The sequence below is a fragment of the Arvicola amphibius genome, chromosome 1, assembly GCF_903992535.2.
Source record: "Arvicola amphibius chromosome 1, mArvAmp1.2, whole genome shotgun sequence".
Taxonomy (NCBI): domain Eukaryota; kingdom Metazoa; phylum Chordata; class Mammalia; order Rodentia; family Cricetidae; genus Arvicola; species Arvicola amphibius.
This window is the reverse complement of record NC_052047.1, coordinates 128,473,747-128,498,055: the sequence shown is the minus strand read 5'-3', so window position 1 is coordinate 128,498,055 and position 24,309 is coordinate 128,473,747. Positions and strand designations below refer to the sequence as shown.

At 43.2% G+C, this 24,309-nt stretch overlaps 1 protein-coding gene across 1 annotated transcript; it reads left to right on the top strand.

Annotated features, from left to right (window-relative positions):
• The first annotated feature begins 10,710 nt into the window (after positions 1-10,710).
• LOC119799617 (nuclear factor of activated T cells 2 interacting protein) lies at positions 10,711-23,959 on the top strand. Its single transcript, XM_038309547.2, has 8 exons — positions 10,711-11,075; positions 11,712-11,784; positions 15,073-15,187; positions 15,671-15,751; positions 15,844-16,030; positions 18,196-18,340; positions 18,487-18,596; positions 21,669-23,959. Exons 1-8 carry the CDS (start codon positions 10,743-10,745, stop codon positions 21,825-21,827), a joined length of 1,203 nt encoding a protein of 400 aa, XP_038165475.1. The 5' UTR covers positions 10,711-10,742; the 3' UTR covers positions 21,828-23,959.
• Positions 23,960-24,309: the final 350 nt, after the last annotated feature.

Genomic DNA, 24,309 nt, shown 5'->3' with positions numbered 1-24,309 from the left:
TTACAAGAAAAGGATAGAAAAAAATTTGCCTTCACAGTGCATACTTATAATAATTCTCAGCATACTAGGAGATACCAATGAACTATCCTCCCACAGGGAATGCTCAAAAGCCGCACGTTGTGTTATGGATGATGGGATAATAGATTGGTTTGTGAGTTATTATTTATAAACAATTCCATTGGTATAGATTCTTGTATATTGATACAAAGTTAAATAATATTGAATATTGTATGCATGCATGGCTCTACCTCTGCTTAAAACATTTTTTATATATTGATATAAATTTGTTGTATTGCAATGTACATTCTACCTCTGATCAAGATACTTATACATTGTTTACATTTGGAGGTCATTGTCCTCATTTATTACACAGTTGTTTATTGTATTAGTCTTTAAGTTATATAGGTATTAAAAATTAGAGATCAGTAGTCATCTATGTTTGTCATAATTAGACTAATCAGGTTCTTTAGATACATAGAAATCATATTCTGCATAGATAGATAATCTTCAACCACTTCAAAGAACTGTAGAAAATGGCATTTAAATAACTTAGAGTTCTGTTGAAGTGAGACATAATTGCTCCTGGCAGCACGGATCTTTTCTCAAGAAAATGTTGAGCAACCGAAGACACTCCATCTGGAGCTTGTTTTCTTCTTGGCAGAACTGGCCTTTGGGCAAAGAAATGCCCATACCTCAACCACTGACAAAGATACATAGTATCCGTAAATGGATAAAACAGGACTGTCATATCCTGCCAAGACAGGGTAAAATAGTTTTAAAAAGTTTCTTGCAGCCGGGTGGTGGTGGCGCACGCCTTTTATCCCAGCACTCGGGAGGCAGAGGCAGGCGGATCTCTGTGAGTTCGAGACCATCCTGGTCTACAAGAGCTAGCTCCAGGACAGGCTCTAAAGCTGCAGAGAAACCCTGTCTCTAAAAACAAAACAAAAAAAAAAGTTTCTTGCCTTTGAAAATGGTCTGTCAGTCATTTTAGGCCTTAGCCAAAGTTGGTTGCTTCAACATTGCAAATGAGACTTTGGGTGATTGCCCAGTTATCCAGTTGTCTCTGTCATTTGTTGCACATTTTGGAAGTTGCTTGATTGCACTTCCTGCTTACTCAAGTAATATTGTTTCCCTTCTCAGATCTTCCATGGGATTAAAGATTAGATAGTTGTAGTTACCTTCCTCATGATTTAGCCAAGCTTAATTTCAATGCAAGATTTAGACTCCTTAAAATAGAATGTTTAATAAAACCTTTGTTATGTGTTCCTTGCTTAATATTGTTTATATTATTTGTAATTTTATATTTGGTATCTGTTCCTATAGTATATAGTTGTAATGGGTTTGGATCGATCTTGTTTAGACAAAAGGGGGAGATGATAGGGGAAGCTCTGTTAACCAATCACGCCTAGTTAAGGTGTGTGTAACTGGAGCCCAGGAAGAAAAACTGGGACGGACCAGGTGCACACTCTCTCTCTGGATGATTCCTGCTGGACACAGAGGAACTTGGACTTCCCATTCTTGTGGCGTGAGTTTCCCCATATAACAATTAAAAATATAATTGTTTATCTTTAAGCTAGCCTGGTTATTTCCCGAATTGAGCTAGCTGCAACAGTGCTAATACTTTGTAAGTCAGCCATTGGAAATAATACGTAAGCAATTTCCTAAGTCTATAATTTACCATTACATGATGACATTTTGCTATCTGATTCAAACATGGATACTTTAAAAAGAATGTTTGAAGAAGTAAAGAAAGTTTTGCCAAAATGAGGATTACAAATTTCTCCTGAAAAAAATACAGAGAGGAGATTCTGTCAATTACCTCGGTTATAAAATAGGTTTGCAGAAAATTAGGACACAAAAGGCACTAATTAGGAGAGACTGGTTATGAACTCTTAATGACTTTCAAAGATTGTTAGGAGACATTTCTGGACTACAACCGGCTGTTGGGATAACACCTGATCTAATAATTCATTTAAACAAAACCTCTGATGGTGATAAAGATTTGAATAATCCCAGAGAATTTACAGCTAAAGCAGAAAAGAAATTGACAATTGTTGAAAAATTACAGAAGGCACATGTGGATAGGGTGAATCCAAATCTTAGCTGTATTCTAGTCATATTGCTTTCCATAATTTCTCCTACAGGAATTTTAATGCAAAGCAATGATATTATTTTAGAATGGATCTTTTTACCACATAAACCAAGTAAAAATTAAAAACTTATGTGGAAAAAGTCTTTGAATTAATTATAAAAGATAAATTGAAACTTCATCAATTAGCAGGTATAGACTCAGCAGAAATTATAATCTTTCATTACTGATGAAATAAAGTTATGGGAAGAGAATGAATCATGGCAATAAGCTTGTGCTAATTTTGGGGGGAGAAATTAATAGCAACTATCCAAAAAGCGATAGACTTAACTTTATAAAAAGAACTTCTTGGATTCTTCCCTGAATTGTATGTGATGCCCCAATAACTGGAGCCCATACATTTTATACTGATGCAAATAAATCAGGGAAGGCAGGTTACAAATCAGAAGAATTAAGTAAGGTGGAACAAAGCTCTTATAATTCTGTCCAGAAGGCAGAATTATATGCTATGCTCATGGTATTAAGGAATTTTAAAGAACCTCTTAATATAGTTACTGACTCATAATATGCAGAGTTATCTTGCATATTAAAACCACTGAATTTATACCAGATGATACAGAATTGACCTCATTATTTATCCAGGTGCAAGACATAATCAGGAATAGGCTTTGTCCTATATACATAACACACATCCGATCCCATATGGGTATGCCAGGTCCTCTAGCACAAAGTAATGCAGAAATTGATCAATTATTGATTGGAAGTGTGTTGCAGGTCTCAGAATTTCATTAAAAAATCACATCAATAGCAAAGGTTTAAAGAAAGAGTTTTCTATTATATAGCAACAAGTTATGGAGATTATAAAGAGATGTCCTACTTGTTCTTTCTATAACCAAACACTGCTTCCTGCAGGGACTAACCCAAAGGGTACTCAAAAAATGAAATCTGGCAGATGGATGTGTTCTACTTTGCAGAATTTGGAAAATCGAAATATGTACACCACACCATTGACACTTATTCAGATTTTCAGTGGGCAACTGCTTTAAGCTCAGAAAAGGCAGACAGATTCAGTAATCACACATTTATTAGAAGTTATGGCCATCATGGGTATACCTGCACAAATAAAGGCAGATAATGGTCCAGCATATGTCTCTAGAAAAATGAAACGGTTTTTGCTTATTATAATATTAAGCATGTTACATGTATACCACACAATCCTACAGGTCAGGCAGTTATGGAAAGATCAAATTGAACTATAAAAGATATGTTAAACAAACAAAAAGGGGTAGAAAATGCCCCCAGAAATAGATTACATAATGCTTTATTAACCAAGAATTTTCTTAACGCTAATGAGAAAGGGACAACAGCAGCAGAAAGACACTGGATAATAGAAAAGTCTTCTGAACTAAACCAACTGGTTTATTTCAAGGATGTGCTGACCTCACAATGGAAGCCAGGAGATGTGCTGTATTGGGGAAGGGATTTTGCTCTTGTTTCCACAGGAGAAGAAAAATTATGGATACCATCAAAATTAATAAAGATTCAGTTTGAAGAGGAGAAACCTCTTGACAAGGAGAAATGACAGCTCATCCACGATGGTGGTAACCATACAGGTGGTAAGGAAAGGAAAGCAGAAGGGTTGGGGCAGGGTTCTGTTCTTGTCTTTGCAGGAAAATGCTCATCTTCAAAACTTCAAGAGACCCTGACAGATGAAAAAATAACTACCCAATAAGGACCATCAAGAAAACTGAATATGATTCGTAAGTACAAATGTTTAAAATATACATTTATATATATGTATTTATATTTATGAATATATAGAGTTGGTTTTGGAGTTGGACAATGGCTCTGTCCTTTAAATCCAACCATGTTGTTAAAAGAAAAACCCAGAGTTTCTTTCTGTTTCATGTCGGGAGCCATGATATGGAACAGAAAGAAAAAAGTATTTAGAAAAAAATTTACTTTTCTTCGTATCTATTTTTGTCTTTTTCACACCTTTCATTGAATATATATGTCTGTATATGTCTATATAAATAATGCTTAAGTTTTCCACAATGAACAATGAATTTTCCTGCAGTAATCATTGAAGTTTTCAGGAAGAAGATGGGACCCCACAGCAACAACTCCACCTGGTTGATATGATGTCATGATGCTGATAGCGCTACTACAAGACCTGTTTCGGGTACCAGCTGCTCAAGATGGTTCCAACTTGGTTAGCTGAAATGGTGAACATTTTTACAATGTTCTAGCCAGACCTCCACTAAATACTCAGAGACTATTTGCAATTATACCAGACATTAATCTTGGAACTTAACCATCATTTTACTTTCACAGGATCCCATAGAAAGAACGTCGCCCCCATGACAGCTGGAAGTAATTCTAGAAGGTAAAGTCCCCTCTCCTAACAAAGTTTGTCCTCAGGGTTAGGAACATCATTTAGGAGTTGATTATAATTGGTATAGGGTTGGGGGTTGGAAGGGAATTTTTATAGGCGCAGGGTAGAAAAAGACAAGATCTCCTGAGTAAATTGGGAGCAAGGGGACCTTGGGGGACGGTTGAAGGGGGAAGGGGAGAGGCAGGGAGAGGAGCAGAGAAAAATGTAGAGTTCAATAAATTAAAAAAAAGAAAAAAGAAAATGGCATTTAAATAACTTAGAGTTCTATTGAAGTGAGACACAATTGCTCCGGGCAGCACTGATCTATTCCCGAGAGAATGTTGAGCACTTAAGACACTACACATGGAGCTTGTTTTCTTCTTTCTTGGCAAAAACTGGCTTTTGGGCAAAGAAATGCCCATGCATCAACCACTGACAAAATACATAGTATCTGGAAATGGATAAGCAGGACTGTCAAATCTTGCCAAAACATGTTAAGAGGGTTTTGAAAAATTTCTTGCCTTTGAAAATAGTCTGTCAGTTAGTCTAGGCCTTAGCCAAAGTTGGTCACTTTAACGTAGCAAATGAGACTTTGGGTGGTTGCCCAGGTAGCCAGTTGTCTCTGTCAGTTGTTGCACATTTTGGAAGTTGCTTGATTGCATTTCCTGCTTACTCAAGTAATATAATTTCCCTTCTCGGATCTCTGATGGGGCTGAAGACTAAATAATTGTAGTTACTTTCCTCTCATGACTTGGCCAAGTTATTTATCTTACAAGACTTAAATTAGTTAGGATAGGATAATTATTGAATATATTTGTTCTTGTTGTATATAATTTTGTATTAGGTTTAGAACTCTCTTATTTAAACAAAAGGGGGAGGTGCTGTAGGAAGACTTACAGTTTGTGGTTACCCGCCTACTGGGGCGTGGCCTCTTAGACCATATATGCTGACACAGAGCCTGCATCACCCCCTTCCTCCTTTTCGTCGGCTGCTCGTTCGGATTGTTGGGTTGCTGGATTCCATCTCTGTCCACCATTCAAGCAGAGCATTCTGATTTGTGAGTTTACCCCTAAATAAATATCTATTTCTCAGTTCTGAGCTAGTGTGGGATTTCTTTTAAGCGTCCATTCATCACCCATCACAATACATATACAAAAGGACATCCCACATCATCTACCCTTTTCTAGTTAAAAAGGAAGGTTTTAACTTTAACATAGTAAAATTACCTATACAAAGCAGTTATCAAGCAAGAATTATAGTTACAATATTTAGCTCATCTACATTTGGCAAATTAAGGAAAATACTTTATCATCTATTCTATCTATATGAATCTAAGGTTTTATATCTAATTTATAATTTATTATAACTAAGAAAACTATAACTATCTGTCTTTAACTCTTCAAAGATCCCATAAGGATACAATATTACCTAAGTAAACAGGAAGTGCATTATAAGCAACTTCCAGTGTTCTAGAATTGATAGAAACATCTCACTTCAATGTCACCCAAAGTTTTTCTGTAATGTTGGGGCATCCATCTTCAGCCAAAGGACCATAATATCTGGCAGACTTTACCATGAAGCAGGAAATTTGAGGATCTGTTCTGTCTTGTAATGGTAAAGTTCATCAGTTGCTTTCTTCTGTGTCCTGCAGAATGTCTGGCAGTTTCTTCTCTGAAGCAGGAACTATGAAGGACCATCCCATCTTTTGGAAAGGTCAGCAGTCACTTTTCTGTGGGTCCTGCATGTCCAGTTCATACAGAATACCATTAAGAAGTATAGGCAAGAGCAGTTTCTTGCCTAAATGGCTAGCCTTGTCACATTGAAGGCAAATTCCATAACGCATTTCTTCAATACCCATCAACCCAACCTCTCTGAAGTAGTTGGTGTTGCCAGAAGCAGACATATCTCACTGTCAAAAGTCTAAGTTCTTAAAAAATTTTAAATGCCATATTCTGTAGGCCTTTGAGGAGTTGAAGATTATCTATCTAACTGAAATATATCTCTATATATAGACATGACTACAAGTTTGAGTATTATAAATGACTATCTATTAACCTGTATTTCTTAACTATACATTACATTTTAAAATGAGCTGCACAAACACAATACCTTAAACAAGAGCAGAAATACATATACACAGTGTAACAAATCAACCTTACGTTTGTATTGACAGACTAAGATCCATACCAATGCAAAGTGTTCATCTCTATATTATACCCTCCCCCAATGTGGGATTCCCCTCTGTATGATGTGAATACCATTGGCTAATAAAGAAACTGTCTTGGCCTGGGCAAAGCAGAATAGAGGGAGGTGGGGAAAACTAAACTGAATGCTGGGAGAAAGAAGGCAGAGTAGTGAGACACCATGTAGCTACTAGAGGGGAAAGACGTGAGTTGTCAGTTGAAACTTTGCCGGTAGGCCAAGAGCCTCGAGGTAATATATAAAATAATGGAAATGGGTTAAATTAAGATGTAAGAGCTAGCCAATAAGAAACTAGAGCTAATAGGCCAAGCAGTGATTTAATTAATACAGTTTTTGTGTGGTTATTTCAGGGCTGAGCAGCCTGGAACAAACAAGTGGCCTTCTTACACCATCCCTTCCTCCCTTTTTTTTTTTTTTTTTTTTTTTTTAGAAATTGACTGTGACCACTAATCACTTAAAATCAACCCCTTTTTAAATGAAAAACAAGCATTTATAAACAATCCAAACTGCTTCCTGCTCCTTGTTGGGCAAAGTATTTTTAGGGTTCACAGTGACCTTTTGGGGGATATTGTTCCATCAAACCACATTAGCCTGGAAGTAATCCACAGGTTCTCATCTTCTGTGGAAATAAAAGCAGAATCTCTTTTCCAAAGCATCACATTTTTTGTTCAAATTTGCCAAATTTTGAAGTGGAAATATCTTTATGTTGGTTTAACTTAGCAGCCCCCAGAATCAAATGTCTCTCTGCAGTCAAAAAATTCAAAGAAGGGAGCTGGAGAGATGGCTCAGAGGTTAAGAGCATTGCCTGCTCTTCCCAAGGTCCTGAGTTCAATTCCCAGCAACCACGTGGTGGCTCACAACCATCTCTAAGATGTCTGGTGTCCTCTTCTGGCCTGCAGACATACTCACAGACAGATTATTGTATACATAATAAATAAACATTTTAAAAAATTCAAAGAAAACACAATAATAAACATAATCCAGATTCTCTGTGTATATTCCATCTTTGAATGGCTTGTTTTTCTTTATTCCCTTAATCTATGACTGTCTCTTTAAAGATTTTTATTTTTTAAAGCTATTTACTTCTTTTTATAACGGTCTATACTCTTTCCCTCTCTTTCCCAAGCCTATATACATTTTTTTGTTTTTGTTTTTCGAGACAGGGATTTTCTGTAGCCTTGTCTGTCTGTCCTAGAACTAGCTCTTGTAGACCAGACTGGCCTCGAACTCACAGAGATCCACCTGCATCTGCCTCTCAAGTACTGGGATTAAAGGCATGTACCACCACTGCCCGGCATTTTCTTTTTTTATTTTATGTGCATTAGTGTTTTGCTTGCATATATGTCTGTGTGAGGGTGTCGGGTCCCCTGGAACTGGAGTTGCAGGCAGTTGTGAGCTGCCATGTGGTTGCTGGGAATTGAATTCAGGACCTTTGGAAGAACAACCAGTGGTCTTAACCACTGAGCCATCTCTCCAGCCCTAGGAAGCCAGCTCTTAAAAGAGTTGTGCAGTTTTTGCTGCAAATGCCCAGAAGTGAATAATCACACAGAAACTATATTAATTATAACACTGCTTGACCAACAACTTAAGCATATTCCTAGCTAGTTCTTACATCTTAAATTAACCCATTTTTATTAATCTGTGTATTGCCATGAGGTTGTGGCTTACCAGTAGGTTCTGGCATCTGTCTCCTTCAACAGTTACATGGTGTCTCCATGATTCTGCCCTCTCTCTCTCTCTCTCTCTCTCCCCCCCCCCCTCTCTCTCTCTCTCTCTCTCTCTCTCTTCAGATTTCCCACCTGATTTTACTTTCTTAAGCCATTAGTTGAAACAGTTTTATTCATTAACCAATAAAAGCAATACATATACCAAAGGACATACCACATCAAGCCATGGAGACTTATTATTATTTATGAATGTGTAGCCTTATTTTATGCTAGCCCCACTAGCTCTTATAACTTAAATTAATCTTTTTCTTGATCTGTGTTTTACCTTGGGGCTTTTTACCTTCATTTCCTTATGTATGTCCTATTTCTCTACTTACTCTGTGTCTATCTGTCTGATGGTTGTCTGACTGACCCTGAGCATTTCCCTTATCTCCCTCTTTCTCTCTGGAGCCTAGATTCTTCCTTTTACTTATTCTCTCTGCTTGCAATCCCTGCCTATCCTTCTACTGCCTAGTAGTTATTTGGGAAGCCGCTTCTGGTTATTTGGGAACCGACAGTCAGTACTGGAAACTTCTGCCAACACAAGACTACTTCTGATTGTAGGTTCTGACCCTCTCATCCGAACCAGAAGCCTGAGTAGCTAATTCCTTTGATGCCTGCTTTTTTTTTTTTTTTTTTTTTTTAGTTTTTGTTTTTGTTTTTGTTTTTTTGGTTTTTTCGAGACCAGTGCTGCTCCACAGCTCCTCTTGGGGGCTCCTGTACCACCAGCAGAACAGCCACCACCCCCAGACCTGGTGTCACCTGGGGAAAGAACAAGCTTTGGGATGCAGGGCAGGGGTATGCTGAGCCCCTGGGGCCAGGAGGAGCGAGGAGGACAGACAGCTTAGCTCCCTAGGTCTGAAACTCCATAAGGGCTGGTTTAGAAAAGTTGGGACTGAGACTTGGGAAGGTTTGCTTCTGGGGACACCCTATTTTTACAGGCCTAGATTTACTTCTTTTTTGGTCACAGCACCCTAATTTTGTTTCAGGGGCCCCCATCTTACTCCACATGGTTCAGACTGATCCAAGGCCTAACCAAAAGGGCTGTTAATCTCCTGCCTTCAGTAAATGGTTGCATAATGGACACATGACCCAGGCTCACCCAGTCAGAGACCATCTCATGACTGTTGTTCAAGGAGCTGAGGTGCCCAAGATGCTCAGTTAAAAAACAACCACTTGGGTTTTGTTTGTTTGTTTTTCAAGACAAACTTTGGAGTCCATCCTGGAACTAGCTCTTGTAGACCAGGCTGGCCTCAAACTCACAGAGATCCTGACTCTGCCTCCCGAGGGCTGGGATTAAAGGCATGCGCCACTACTGCCCAGCTTGATGCCTGCATTTCAAAAACAAGGCTCTACCATGAACTGCTGAGTTGTGAAGAAGCAAGGGGTTTATTAAGACATTGGGAGTAACATATGCACACACGTTACTGACTGGCAGTACTTACATTTTTCCAATTGATGATATATGCATGAGGGTATTTATCAGTTAGACAAGCAATAGACCAGCAGTAGGGACCCCTCTCTCAATTTCGAAGTCGTTTCTTTTCCCAAACTAGGTATTCATGCATAACATGCTGTGCTGCCCCGGGCGGTGAGCCGCAGCTCCCAGTCAGCCTGCAATTGCTCTGTAGTCCACTGTGTTCATGAGCTGCAGGGCTCTGTACGCTAGATGGAGTAAATGTAAGGCCTTTATCAGGAGTAGCCCCACTATAAATCGAGGAGCATCTTTATTTCAAGGGACAGGAAATAGAGGAGCTCGAAGCCTCTTTCTTTTTGCAATAGGGAGAAGTAAGCCTTTCAATTTGTACTCGCTCTAAAAAGTGTTTCTGAGTTGTGTGTGCTGTGCTAAGGTATATGCTGTTTTGATAACTGTGTTTGTAGAGGATGTCCGAGATGACATGTATGAAAGTGTTTAGTGTTGAATGGAGCTCCTGCCACACCAACAAAGGGATGAAATCTGCAAAGACACAGGCTGAAGACCTTAGTCCACTTGGTTTATCCGGTCACTTCCGAGTACGAGGATTACAAGTTCCAGGATCGCCCGTCTTCCACCAATCAGGAAGACGAATTTCTCCAATGGGCGGGTCCTGGGGAAGGCGGGTCCGGAGGAAGTTTAGCCAATGGGTGAGCTCTACAGAACCGAAACCTTCTTTGATTGCACCGAAGGATTGGAATCTTTGGCGCTTTTGTTTTAGTGGATGGTGGGTGATAGACGGGTAAATTGACGAATGAGAGGGTGGGTAGGCGGATCCAGAGCGTGTGGGCGGGACAAGGTGCCGACTGGCAAGGTGTTCGTCCAATGAAAGGTGGAGTCGCTCGTGTGGGTCCGGCGAGGCTGTAGAGGCCGGTGTGTGTGGAAGGTGTTTGAGAGATGGCGGAACCCGGGAGGAGCCTGAGCCCGAGGTCCCGCGGTGGCTGGCGTCCTCGCGCCCCGCAGGCTCCGTCTCGGCTCATTCCAGACACAGTGCTTGTGGACTTGGTCAGTGACAGCGACGAGGAGATCCTGGGAGTCGTCACGGACCCTGTGGAAATGCCGGCCGCCCGGTCCCCCGCGCCGGCCGCTCCTGGCCAGGACAGCGACAGTAACAGTGAAGGGACGAACGAGGGGCCTGCAGGAGCCCCTCGTCCCTTGGTCCGGCGGCGGCGGCGGCGGCGGCTGCTGGATCCGGGCGAAGCGCCGGTGGTTCCTGTGTACTCCGGGAAGGTGCAGCCAGGTCCCCGAGAAGGGCTGTTGAGGGAGTGCTAAGGCTGGCGCTGTGGGTTTGGCTCAGGGCGGTGGGATGTGTGTGGGTAGGGGTGTCATGGATACCTTTAGGTTGGAGACAAGAGGGGCTTCGGGGATGTTGGAAGTACGCAGGTATCTGGGGTTGTAGTCTTCAGCAGAGGGAGACTGAGGGACTCGGTGCCAGATGATTCAGAGAGGATTTGGAAGGACAGGGGACCGGTTTTTGGCGCATGTTGGATTTTGAGGTTGGAGCCGGTAGTAAGGAAGCCAAAAAATTGGGCTATTTATGGGGGCGGGGGTGGGTGGGAGGATCTATGGGGATTCAGAAAGGACGGGGGTTTCCAGGAGCCCAGGGTCCTTAGGTTTTCCGGTGAGCCAGGTGACTGGGGCTAGCAAAGTGGTTAAGAAGAGGGAACTAAGCCTGCATCCTCAGAGTACCATAGGAGCGAGGAGGGCACTGCAGTTTTGAATCGTGAGGAAGCTAGACTCTGGATGCCCTTCAGAGGCTGGAGTCCTTAGGGAAGGCTTAAGAGCTGGATGAGGGGGAAGAACCATTCCCAGCTTGAGTAGAGTAGAGCGGATGCGAGACCTGTCTTCTCCATTTTGTCTTTGTAGGTACAAAGCAGCCTCAACCTCATCCCAGATAATTCATCCCTCTTGAAATTTTGCCTCTCAGAGCCTGAGGATGGTAAGGAAGGGCTTGTAAGGCTTATCCAGCGCTGGCTTCTCTGGGACTTTAGAGTTTACATCTCTGCAGTCAGCGTTATCTTTTCTCTCCATTTCTCTCTGCCTCAGAGGAACTTAGGGTCTGGAGAATGGTGCCCAGGTGCTGTCCCATTGAGCCACACCCCTGATTCTAACTGGGATTGGGAGAAGGGACTCGTGTATCTGACCTAGGGAAAGGTTCTAGTCCAGAAAGGGACCCATTTATTAGTCAGAAGGCGCAGGACATTACTTAGCAGCAATGTCCATTTCCTTCCCCCACCTAAAGGTCCTGACAGGCATAAGAATATGTTAGTGTACAGGTTTTGAGGAACCTCCTCTAGTCATTCCAATTGTGCTCTCATAATAGAGGCGGATGGGAGGTGCTGAGACTCTTGACTTCATGTTACACCAGAACTCTTATGGGGTTCCATTCCCTGGGGACACTATGAAGCCAGAAGAGTATTCTTTGAATTTTTTTTTTTTTTTCCGAGACAGGGTTTCCCTGTGTAACAGTCCTAGCTGTCCTAGAACTAGCTCTTGTAGACCAGGCTGGCCTCGAACTCACAGGGATTCACCTGCCTCTGCCTCCCGAGTGCTGGGACCACTGGCCTATTCTTAGAATTTTATCATGACTACCCAGTCTTTATTTCCCTGTTGATAGGAATTTTGCAAACCCTTTGTGAAGGCCAGGACTAAGATCAAGGCTACTAGTGGAGTGATTAGTCTTGAATCAAGACTTCTGTTAGGTGAGGGAGTGTGGTAGGCTGATTAAGGAGCAGCCTTAGGAGTCATGTGGCCTGTGTTTGAATCTTTCATAACTGTGTGACCTTGGGCAAGTTTTCCTCATCAGGAAAATGGGGGTAATAGTGGACCTATCTCAAAGGGTTTTTGTTGAGAATTAAAGGAATTATATATATTTTTTTATTGGCCATGCATGTGGTTTAGGGTAGCACCTGGAATGTCCTTAGTGTCTAAACTCAGTAGTGCTGGGGATTTCTGGAAGGTTTTCAAGAGTGCACACTTGGGCCGGGCGGTGGTGGTGCAAGCCTTTAATTCCAGCACTGGGGAGGCAGAGGCAGGCAGATCTCTGTGAGTTCAAGGCCAGCCTGGTCTACAAGAGCTGGTTCCAGGACAAGCTTCAAAGCAACACAGAGAAACCCTGCCTCGAAAAACCAAAATAAATAAATAAATAAAATCAATAAAAAAACAGATGGAGTGGTGCACATCTGTAATGCTGCCACTCTTACTGTGAAACAGGAAGAGACGCTGCTGGAAGCCACACGTACCCAATGACAAAAATAATGGGAGATCTTGTTATTTTTGGTAGGGAGTAGGAGAGAACGCACTTTATGGCATGAAACCCCTGCCCCAAATAAGTGAATTTTAAAACAATAACAACAACAAAACAAACAAAAAAACCAGGACCCCAGTCCTACAGTAGCTGCCATATTTAGTTAGGGTCAGTGCTTCTCAACCTCAGCGTCTCTGACAATTTAGACTGGAGAATTCTTTGTTGTAGGGATGCTGGATAGAGTAGTTTTTGGACCATCCTGACCTCTGGTCATTAGATGTCAGTAGCATGCTCTAACCCATTTCCTGTCTGTGTTGTGACAGTCAAAATCCACTTCAGACATGTGACATGCCATCTGGGAGACAAATTTGTCTCTGTTGAGAACCATCATGTAGGGTTTAGTATCATAGTTTCATTTGCTCAGTATTTATTTTGTGGTGTTAAGAATTGAGTGAAGGGGGGCTGGAGAGATAGCTCAGTGGTTAAGAGCATTGCCTGCTCTTCCAAAGGTCCTGAGTTCAATTCCCAGCAACCACATGGTGGCTCACAACCATCTGTAAAGAGGTCTGATGCCCTCTTCTGTCCTGCAGACATACACACAGACAGAATATTGCATACATAACAAATAAAAAATAAATAAATAAATAAATAAATAAAAATTGAGTGAAGAGGGGCTGGAGAGATGGCTCAGAGGTTAAGAGCATTGCCTGCTCTTCCAAAGGTCCTGAGTTCAATTCCCAGCAACCACATGGTGGCTCACAACCATCTGTAATGAGGTCTGGTGCCCTCTTCTGGCCAGCAGGCATACACACAGACAGAATATTATATCCATAATAAATAAATAAATATTTTTTTTTTTTTTAAAAAAGAATTGAGTGAAGAGCACGCTCATTAACCAACAAAAGGGAATTTAAATCCAAGTGGGGGAAGAAATAAAAAATATTAAATAGGACTGGGAAGATGGCTCGGTTTGTAGAAGCGCTTGCTGAACAGTCCTGGAAACCTGAGCTCAGTCCCCAGAATCCACAGTGGAAGGAGAGAGCCAGCTCTCAAGAGCTGACTGCCATCTGCCGCCTTCACCTCACGCAGACACATAAAGAGCAGCAGCATAGCACACAAGTGAACAGTTAAACACATCCCACAAGCACTTGTCTAATGTTGAAAAGTACTGCATAGGGACCAGGGCGACGGCTCAATAAGTGCTCACTGTGCAAGCCTAAGGGCTGCATTTGAGCCCCAAAACCCAGGGAGAGAAGTGCCATACACTGATAATCCCAGCACTGGGGAGGGAGCTGGACACAGGTGGATCCCTGGGGGCTTGCTGGCCAGGCAGCCTGGTCTAGTCACCTAGTTCCAGGCCAATTAAAGCCCATGTCTCAAAAAACAAGGTGGATGGTACCTAAGGCATGACATTTTAGGTTGACCTTTTTTGTTGTTGTTCCTTTTTTAATTTTATTTTTATTCTTTTTCCCCCTGAGACAGTGTTTCTCAGTAGTTTTGGAGCCTGTCCTGGAACTCTCTCTCTGTAGACCAGACTGGCCTCTGCCTCCCGAGTGCTGGGATTAAAGATGTGTGCCACCCTTACCTGGCTTGAAGTTGACTTCCGATTTACACATGTACACAAACACACACAAACATGCATTTATACATGTGTACACATGCATTCAAAGCGCTATGTGTGCCTGTATTTCTTTTTTCCTCCTTTCTTTTGTTAGTAGGACTTGAAAGCAGGGTGTTTGGATGCTCACATGCTCTATAATGAGCTATTTCCCCACCTCTTGCCCACCCATTTTTAGAACAAAAACTCCCAGAATCTCTGGCCTACGCTGGCCTTGACCTCTGGCTCAGCCTCTCTTGTGCCAAGATTTGCATGTGCCCCCACACCTGGCCTCCAGCCCCTCCTGAAGTCTTAGCCTTGTTTCTTCCTGACCTCCCTGCCATCTGTCAGCTAACCCTTTTCTCTTTCTCCTCTGCCCCTAGAGGCGGATGTGGCAAATTCTGGCAGTCCCTCTGATGCCCTACTTCTAGGTTCTCCTTGGAAGAAGAAGCTGAGGAGTAATCACGAGAAAGAAGAGACGAAAATGGAGGCACTTCCGTGAGTGAGGCGCTGGGGCGATAAGGCTCTGGGAGCAAGGAGGGCTTTGGAAAGAAGCTGAGGAAGGCAGGACTTTTGGGTGGCTCGTCCTGGAGGGCGACACAGGACCTCCTAGGAGCTTAGGAGAGGAGGTGGAAATGTGGGATATGGCTCCAACTCCACCTGCTGTCCCTGTCCACTCTGTACTGAAGCTAGTCAGTCACCCTACTTGAGAGTCATTGAGTAGCTGGATAGTAAGTGCCTGGTGTCTGTTAGAGAGCCGACATTCCTGGAAAGTGACTTAATCCTAAAATGAAGTGTTTCCGTCGCTTATTTCTGAGTCACATAAATATAAAAACTGTTTCTTACCACAGATGTCTTCTAGCAAAGAAGTGTTTTCTCTAGATTCTCCGCTCTCTCAGGTTCCTTGAGGTCCCCAGTCTACAAGGAAGTATGTGTTGGAATCTGTCCTTTGCCACCATCCTACATCTCTTCTTTCTGTAGGGACCAAGATATCTCTCCTCTGCACCGGCCTTCACCAAGGAACAAAAGCAGAAAGCATTCGGAGGCACTCAAGAAGTTGAGGTGCTGGGGCTGGGGAGCTCTGACTGTGGCAGGGAAGGGCTGATGGAGAGGCTTTTCGGCCTCAACTGTCCCAATGTCCTGTCTGTACCCAGGGAAGTGAATAAGCGTCTCCAAGATCTGCGGTCCTGCCTAAGCCCCAACCAGCACCATAGTCCGGCCCTTCAGAGCCTAGATGATGAGGTGGTCCTAGTGGAGGAACCTGCCTTGCCACAGAGCCCACGACTCTTCACCCTCAAGATCCGGTGCCGAGCTGACCTAGTCAGATTGCCTGTCATGACGGTGAGTGCTTGGGGCAGCAGGGACAGGACCGTGTCTGCCTTTGGAGAGATGGGTATTAAAGTGCACTGGCAGAGGGGTCCATCTGTCTTCCTGTCCTGTTCTCTGGAGCCCCCATCACGCTTCCATCTTTCTGCGCTTTGGCTCTTACTGTTCCCTTTGTCTACATTTTTCCTCGTTCTTGTCTCTTTTTGACAAACTTTACCCATTTTTCAAGGCTACCTAGGCATCCCATCTTTAGGCCAGGTGTGATGGTTGGCACACATCTGTAATCTCAGCACTTGAGAGGTGGGAACATGAGACTCTTGAATTTGAAACCAGCATGGACTACATAGCTATACCCTGTTTGAAAAAACGAACACACAGAAATTCATGGTATCTTTATGGGTTTTAAGATTTATTTTTTAATTATGTGTAGGTGTTGCTGGGTGGTGGTGGTACACATTTTTAATCCCAGCACAGAGGCAGGCGGATCTCTGTGAGTTCAAGGTTTACCTGGTCTACAGAGCTAGTTCCGGGACAGCCAGGGCTACACAGAGAAACCTTGTCTTAAAAAACAAACCAAGCAAACAAAAATGTCTCGGTGTGTGTCTGCACGAGTGCAAGTACCTGCGGAAGAAGTCGTTGAATTCTCAGGACTTAGGAGTTTCTGACAATTGTGAGCTGCCTCTCCAGCAGCTGAAGCTCGCTTTATTTATTTATTTATTTATTTATTTATTTATTTATTTATTTGTCTACTTCTTTGTTTTGTTTTTTTCAAGGCAGGGTTCTCTGTGTAGTTTGGTGCTTGTCTTGGAACTTGTTCTGTAGACCAGACTGATCTCCAGCTCACAGAGCTGCCTTCCTCTCTGCCTTTCAAGTGCTGGAGGATTATAGGCTTGCACCACCACTGCCCAGCTTCCTGAAGCTTTTTTTAAAAAGAGTCCTCCTCTAGACTGCCTTTCTCCTCCAGGGTGCCATGCTTCCCTTGTATGTTCGTACTGTCTTGGACACAGCAGGTAGCACACAGTAATCCTGAGCTTGCCCAGCTTCCTGGCAAAGGCCGACATTTGTGCAGAATGCTAAGTTCAAGAGTACTAGTGGGAGTGACCTCTCATGAGCACGGACCATGTGTGGCCAAGCAGCTAAACTCAGACTTGTAGACTGGTTGCAGACAGCCTTACCGGCGCTGCTCTTTTTGCTTCATAGGGTACTTCCAACACAGATGCGTGGTTGGAGCTGTGCCTCAGTGACGGGAGCTGGCACAGTGTCTGTGAGGCCCTGAGTTTCCACTTTAGCACTGAGAAAGAAGAATGAGTTTGTACCAGACTTTGAAATGAGCAGTTTCCCCAAGGGCTCAAATTTCTGAGTTTAAGGAAAAAAATGGTAGTAGTAGTGCCTGGAGTGTATTTGAGGTTCTGCCCCTTCACCCCTTTTTTTACCTCCTAATCCACTTGCTTGCCTCCCTCCGTCCCTCCCCCCCTCCCCCCTTCTCTCTGTTAAGGATATGATCTTCTGGGTATGTGCATGTGGGAGTGTGTGTGATTGTATGCATGCATATGTTTGTGGAAGCCAGAGGATGATGTCTGGTGACTTCCTCAATTGCTGTCCACTTTGGTTTTTTGATTTTTCAAGACAGGGTTTCTCTGTAGCTTTGGAACCTATCTTGGAACTAACTCTTGTAGATCAGGCTGGCCTTGAACTCACAGAGACCCACCTCCTGAGTGCTGGGATTAAAGGTGTGTGCCACCATTGCCCAGCCTACCTTGTTTTTTGAGATGACCTCTTCCTAGACCTGGAGCTCATTGATGCAGTGAGGCTGACTAGCCAGTGAGCTCGAGGGATCCTCTTATCTCCACCTTCTCAATACCAGGATTGCAGGTTCTACATGTCACTCCCAGCATTTTATGTAGTGCTGGAGAATCAAAGTCAGGTCCTCTTGATTGTATGCCAGGCACTTTGCTGACTGAACCATCTCCTTAGCCCCAGCCTTTTAATTTCTCTGTGCTATTTGCCTAGACCACTGAGTTGACTATTTAATTTCATATTTTACTGGTAAATATGGTAACTCTCACAGTTAAAGAGTTCAGCAAGTGGTCCAGGCCAGAACCTTATGTTTGGGGTGGTGGCTCAGGGCTGTGGTGTGGAATTTCAAGGCTAGAAGATTCCTTTGTTTGTCTTTGTCCTAGTCGGAACCCCTTCAGAATGTGGTGGATTACATGGCAAATCATCTTGGGGTGTCTCCAAGCAGGATTCTTTTACTTTTTGGAGAGACAGAATTGTCCCCTACTGCCACTCCTAGGGCCCTAAAACTAGGAGTGGCTGACATCATTGGTGAGTAGAAGGCAAGGAAGAGGGTCTTGAGGAAGTCTTTGCTGTCTTTGCTGTGGGCGGGGTTAAGAGGGATGGAAAGTCTCTAGAGGTAGACTCTGTTCCCGGGCCTCCACTTGAACCTGGCATCTCAATCCCGCTCTCCATAGATTGTGTGGTGCTGACCAGTTCTTCAGAGGCCACAGAGACATCCCAGCAGCTCCAGCTCCGGGTGCAGGGGAAGGAGAAACACCAGATGTTGGAGATCTCACTATCTCCTGTAAGTAGGAAAAGTGCTGCCCGTGCCCCTCCCCTTTGCTTTGCCCACCTCCTGTCAGTTGGTCAGTTGGCAGGGCATGGGCGTCTTCTAGTCCTGACTTGCTGCAAATCCCCTCTGTTTCTGTGTGCCTACCCAGCCTAGGTCATGGAGAGAAAGAATATTGTTCAGGGTCTGTGTTGCTCCTGTGTTGCTGTGATACACCACCATGACCAAGGCAACTTAGAAAAGGAAGGGATTTTGGGGGTCTGTGGTTTCAAAGGTTAGAGTTTATGAGGGCTGGGACAGCCACCGTGAGCCTCCATGGCTAATCACAGTCAAGAAACACCAAAAGGACATGATTTTGTGAGCTCTCAAACCCCTCTTCCAATGACTTGCTTCCTCCAACAAGGCCATACCTCCTAAGCTTCCCCCAAAATGTTACCAACTGTGGATCAAGATTTCAAATGCTAGCGCCTATGGGGGCCATTCTTATTCAAACCATAGCTTCCATCCCATTTCTGCTAGCAACCATATGTTCCTGTCTAGGGTTTCTATTGCTACGAAGAGACCATGACCACGGGAAGACATTATCTTGAGGCTGGCTTACAGGTTCAGAGGTTCAGTCCATTATTATCATGGTGGGAAGCATGGCAGCGTGCAGACAGACACAGTGCTGGAGAGGTAGCTGAGAGTTCTACATCCAGATCTGCAGGCAGGAAGAGCGACTGACACTGGGCTGGCTAGAGCTTCTGAGAACCTCAACGTCCACTCTTAGTGATACACTTCCTTCTACAAGGCCACACCAACTCCAACAAGACCACTCAGCCCAATCCTTTCAAATAGTGTCACTCCCTATGAACCTGTGGGGGCCATTTTCATCCAAACCACTGCAGTTCTTCCTATTAGCTGGAAAAGGACCCTTGTTAATAACAGTGATATACAGTAATAACGGATTAAATCCATACCTTGTGCATGCTAAGCTGTTATTTTGTCATTGAGCTGTAACCACACCTCAACCCCGTACGTCTTTTTAGTTTTAGGGTTTTTTTTTTTTCCCTTTGTGTTTGTGTATTTGTGTGGGTGCTTGTGTCACAGTGCATGTGTGAAAGTTCAAGGAGAGCCTGTGGGAGGTGGTTCTACTGTGTGGCATTCTGGGAACTGAATTAGGTCATACAGCTTGACAGCAAGCACCTTTACCTGTGAACCATCTCTCTGGCTCACTTTAAAACAGCAGTTCTCGGGGCTGGAGAGATGGCTCAGAGGTTAAGAGCACTGGCTCCTCTTTCAGAGGATCCAGATTCAATTCCCAGCACCCACATGGCAGCTCACAACTGTCTGTAACTCCAGTCCTAGGGAATCTGACACCTTCATACCAACGCACATGAAATAAAGTTCAATAAATTATTTTTTAAAAAAAGTAGTTCTCAACCTGTGGGTCACAACCCCTCTGGGGGTCAAACAGCCCTTTCACAGGGACTGCCTCAGACATAGTTTTTTACATTATTATTCATAACAATAGCAAAATTAAAGTTATGAAGTAGTAATGAAAATTTTATGATTGGAGGTCACCACAAAATGAGGAACTGTATTAAAGGGTCACAGCATTAGGAAGGTTGAGGACCACTGCTTTAAGACTTACTGTATTTTTCTTGTTTCATTTTTGTATAATAAATTATAACTTTTATTATAGTATATAGTATTAGTATATAGTATATTGTTAAGATTCTTCTAATTTTCCAGGTGTGGTGGCACCCCTTTAATTCCAGTAGATTTCTGAGTTTAGGCCAATCTGGTGCAGGCCACCCAAGAGTAGAGTGAGAACCTCAAAAAAAAAATCCAAAAACAACAAAAAATGAATTTTACTTTTGTTAATTTCCTACTTTATAATGTCTGTGTGTGTGTCTGTGCCATGGAGTATGTATGGAGGTCAGAGGATAACTGGAGGGAATCAGTTTCCTACTTCTAGCATGGGAGTTGTAGGGATTGGCAGCCCAGTGCCTTTATCCTCTGAGCTATCTCTCTGCCCCATAGCATCTAAAGTATCGTAGGTGTGTTACTATGCATGGTGCATATGGGGTTTGGTACTATCGTTGACTTGAGGTGCCAGATAAATGTCTTGGAATATATCTCCCCATGGAATGAACAAGGGATGACCACCACAGCTGATGGGCTTAGAGCAGCAGAAGCCGATTCTTACAGTTCTGTAGGCTGAGACTCCACGCTGAGTCTTCTCCTTGTAGCTTCTGGTGGCAGCTGGAGTTCCTTGGTGTACTCATGGTGTCTGTTTCCTCCTGTGAAGACCTAGGTCATGCTGGGTTAGCTATCTGAACAAGGTGTCAGCTCATCTAACTTGATTATATATGCAGAGGCCTAAGTCCAAGAAGGCCACATTCCCATGTACCAGGTCAGGATAACAGGGTGTCTTTGGGGCACACAGGCTGACCCACAACACTTTTCTAAGTCACACATAGTCCTCTGGAATTTACGTTCACTTCATTTGCGGTTCTGTTTCAGAGGGGGATTGACTGAGCTTAGGGAACCTGTGTATCCCATAGTCTGTACCCTGGAGTCTTGTCCTCTGTGGTCCCACTCTGCAGTTCCTGAGGAGCCTGTGACTAGTTTCCAGAGAGGAGCTTGCCTTCCCCTCCAGGGTTCTTACTCTATTGATGTGCTCTACCCTCGTCTTCCTTGTCCCGTGTTCTTTTTTTGTTTGTTCTGTTTAATTTATTTTCAGATAGTGTCTCATTATGTAACCTAGGGCGACCTGAGACTTAATTGTGTAGCCAAGGCTGGCCTGAAGCTCACTGTGTAGCCCAGGTTGGCCTGAAACTTGGGATCTTTTTGCTTCTACCCTGCAAGTCATGTCTTTTCAGGCATATGCTGCATGCTTGGCTAAAAGTTAACCTTTTTTTTTTTTTTTTTTTTTTTTTTTTTTTTTGGTGCTAAAGAATGAACTTAGCACATTGAACTTGAAAGTGTGTGCTTGGCCGCTGTGCTGCGCTCCTGACCTCTGTCCCAGGTTCTCTGCCTGCCCCCGTAGGAGCTCCCCACCTACCGTTCATAGTCTTAAATTTGTTGTTTGTGTCTGTGCAGGATTCTCCTCTTAAGGTCCTCATGTCACACTACGAGAAGACCATGGGACTCTCCGGACACAAGCTCTCCTTCTTCTTTGATGGAACAAAGCTTTCGGGCAAGGAGCTGCCAGCTGATCTGGGCATGGAATCTGGGGATCTCATTGAAGTTTGGGGCTGAAGCTTCCTCCTCCTGTTTGGATGTAGAGCCAAGACTTGGGGACAACAGTTCCCACTTTTATTATTACTTTTTGCCCCACAAGGGCTAACAGAAACTGAATTAGAACTCATTTATTTATTTATTTCCAGCACTGGGGATTGAACCCTGGACTGTGCACATGCTAAGGATGTTTCTGTGAAGCTGAGGTAAAACCAAGGCATGACCTTTGACCTGTCTCTTGTTACCGTAATCTCAAGCAGTTGGCTGATTGTTATTTGTGTGACTGTGGCTGCCCCGGCTGCCTGTGCTGTGTGTATGTTTGTGCTGTATCTGGCAGTCCCTGGGGTACAGAGAAGGCGATTTGGCTTCCCTACCATTTCACGTTCATTAGTGCACTTCATCAAACATCTGTGCTGTGAAACTTGGCATATATTGGGTTTGTTGAGCTAAATGGGCATTGCATTTTGGTTTCCAGCTTGGGATTTAGGCCACATTGGGGACCAACAGTGATTTTAATTTTCATTTGGGAGCTGAGAATACATGTACATTCCCTGGTGGGGATCCTTGTTTGCAGGAAAATAAGCAGGTGATGGGCAGCATAGATGCTGAAGCTGAGAACTAGGTAGATGAGTGTAATTTTTAAAGGTTAACAATAGTGGTGTCTTCAGCCCTGGGCATCCAGTCTTCCAGGATTAGCCAATGTCTGCAATACACTTCCTGGCCTGTACGTCTGGCCACATATGAGCACATGCCTCTGTTGAGTTCGAGGTCTTCTCTAGTTTTCGATCCTCCCACCCACTTAGTATATTTGTGTCTTTGAATGTGAATGTCTTTATAAGATAAATTTCTAAACGAGTGTGATTTTAGTATATATACATGGTATCGTGTGATAGGCACTCTGTCTCCACGCAGTGTGAGTGACAGTTTAGCCATGTTAGTGCTTTCTAGATCTGTTGTTGCTCTGATCTGCTGTGGGTGCCCCTTAGGGGCATTGGTGATTTTACTCACACATTGCCTTAAGTGGGAGGTTGCCTGAGTCTCCAGCTCCGTGGTACCTTATTCCAGGCTACAGCAAACATCTTATGTGTTTACTTCTGGGCCAGGGTAGTAGTTGGCATACTTGCCCAGGATGGGACTGTGGGTTATACAGGTTCATTTTCTGATTTTTCTAACGTTTTCTTCAGAATGCGGACTGGCCTTTCTTGGAGCTTCTCTTTCCTTATCTTTAAGCAGTATTTGGTGGCGCCATACTTTCTGATTTTGCCAGTTCATTGTGTATAAAGCACTGCATACTTTAATATCATTTATCTGATCACCATTTCTTATCCACGTCCACCTTCTGGTTATCTTTGTTAACTGCTTGTTTTCTTGTAAGGCTTGCTTTTGTGTGTGCTTCTTCCCCTCGAGGAGTTGCTTGTGTTCTGGGCAATTGTAAATAGCCTTCAGAATATCACCTTGTGTATTCAGGGGATTTTCACCAAGCAGACATTCAGACATTCTTAATTTTAATGTAGACAGTGACAGTTGGCTTTGGTCGAAGGTCTATTGCTTTTTTTTTTTCCTTAGGGAAAGAACTTCCAGAGTGGGAGGGCTCTAGTGGGAATCTCAGGATTGATACTTTTGGATTTCTAAACTAGTTAAGAAACTTCCGTTTTCTTCTATTAGCTTGCTAGTTTTTTGTTCTTTTATCTCTCTCATATTGAGATCACTAAATGAGAATGGAGTTCTAGCTGGTCTACTGTGGTGTGGTGTGGGTGCTGCTGTTCTGAGCTCTCAGCTCTGGTTCTCCCTGGTTGCAGCTAGGCTGTACTGGATCCTAACTATTGTACATCACTTCTGAACCATCTGAAATGCACCTTGTTTGGGAGAGCAAGTTTTATTTTGTATTTTATTATAATGAGACAGTTTTCTAAGCTTTGTCTACTAAAAAAATTAATCTACTAATATATAGTCTGACTTTCACAAAAATATGTCAACTTCTCAAATTTTTTGTAAGAATGTTATTCCTTTGAATTTTTAACATTAAAATACTCTGTGAAATGGCATAGCTTCCAGGTTTCTCAGCTCTTGTATGAGGATTAATGAATCTGAACACATTGCTGCTATGTATTCAGTCTCAGCTAATAAAGGGAGATGCCTGAAACTTAGGAACACCTGATGTTTGTCTTTGTGGTTCTCATTTGATCGATCTCATTTGAAGTTCTAGAGTCCATTAGTTATTCCCAAACACCAACCTTCTTTGTCCTTGGTTAACAAAATCCATGGCTTTTAACACAGTGCAGAGATGCTCAGAATGAAGACACTGTGTTACAGCTCTCAGGGAAAAGGAATCCTGGCATTCGGGAGCCAAGAAATACCACATCACACCAGTGGCCCAGTAAGCTTCACACAGGACATTTATTGGGAGGGAAGAAACACAGGAGGATGGCTACCTCTGCTTGGGTCAGAAGCAGCAAGAGAGCTGAGCAGAAGACAGGGTTTATGCCAGGTGGTGGTGGCACAC

Excerpts from the sequence above, each read along its gene's own strand:
- LOC119799617 (XM_038309547.2), top strand. The coding sequence starts at position 10,743 with ATGGCGGAACCCGGGAGGAGCCTGAGCCCGAGGTCCCGCGGTGGCTGG. Across the intron at positions 11,076-11,711 it reads TTCCTGTGTACTCCGGGAAG|GTACAAAGCAGCCTCAACCT; the intron begins GTGCAGCCAGGT and ends TTGTCTTTGTAG. Across the intron at positions 15,752-15,843 it reads GAGGCACTCAAGAAGTTGAG|GGAAGTGAATAAGCGTCTCC; the intron begins GTGCTGGGGCTG and ends GTCTGTACCCAG.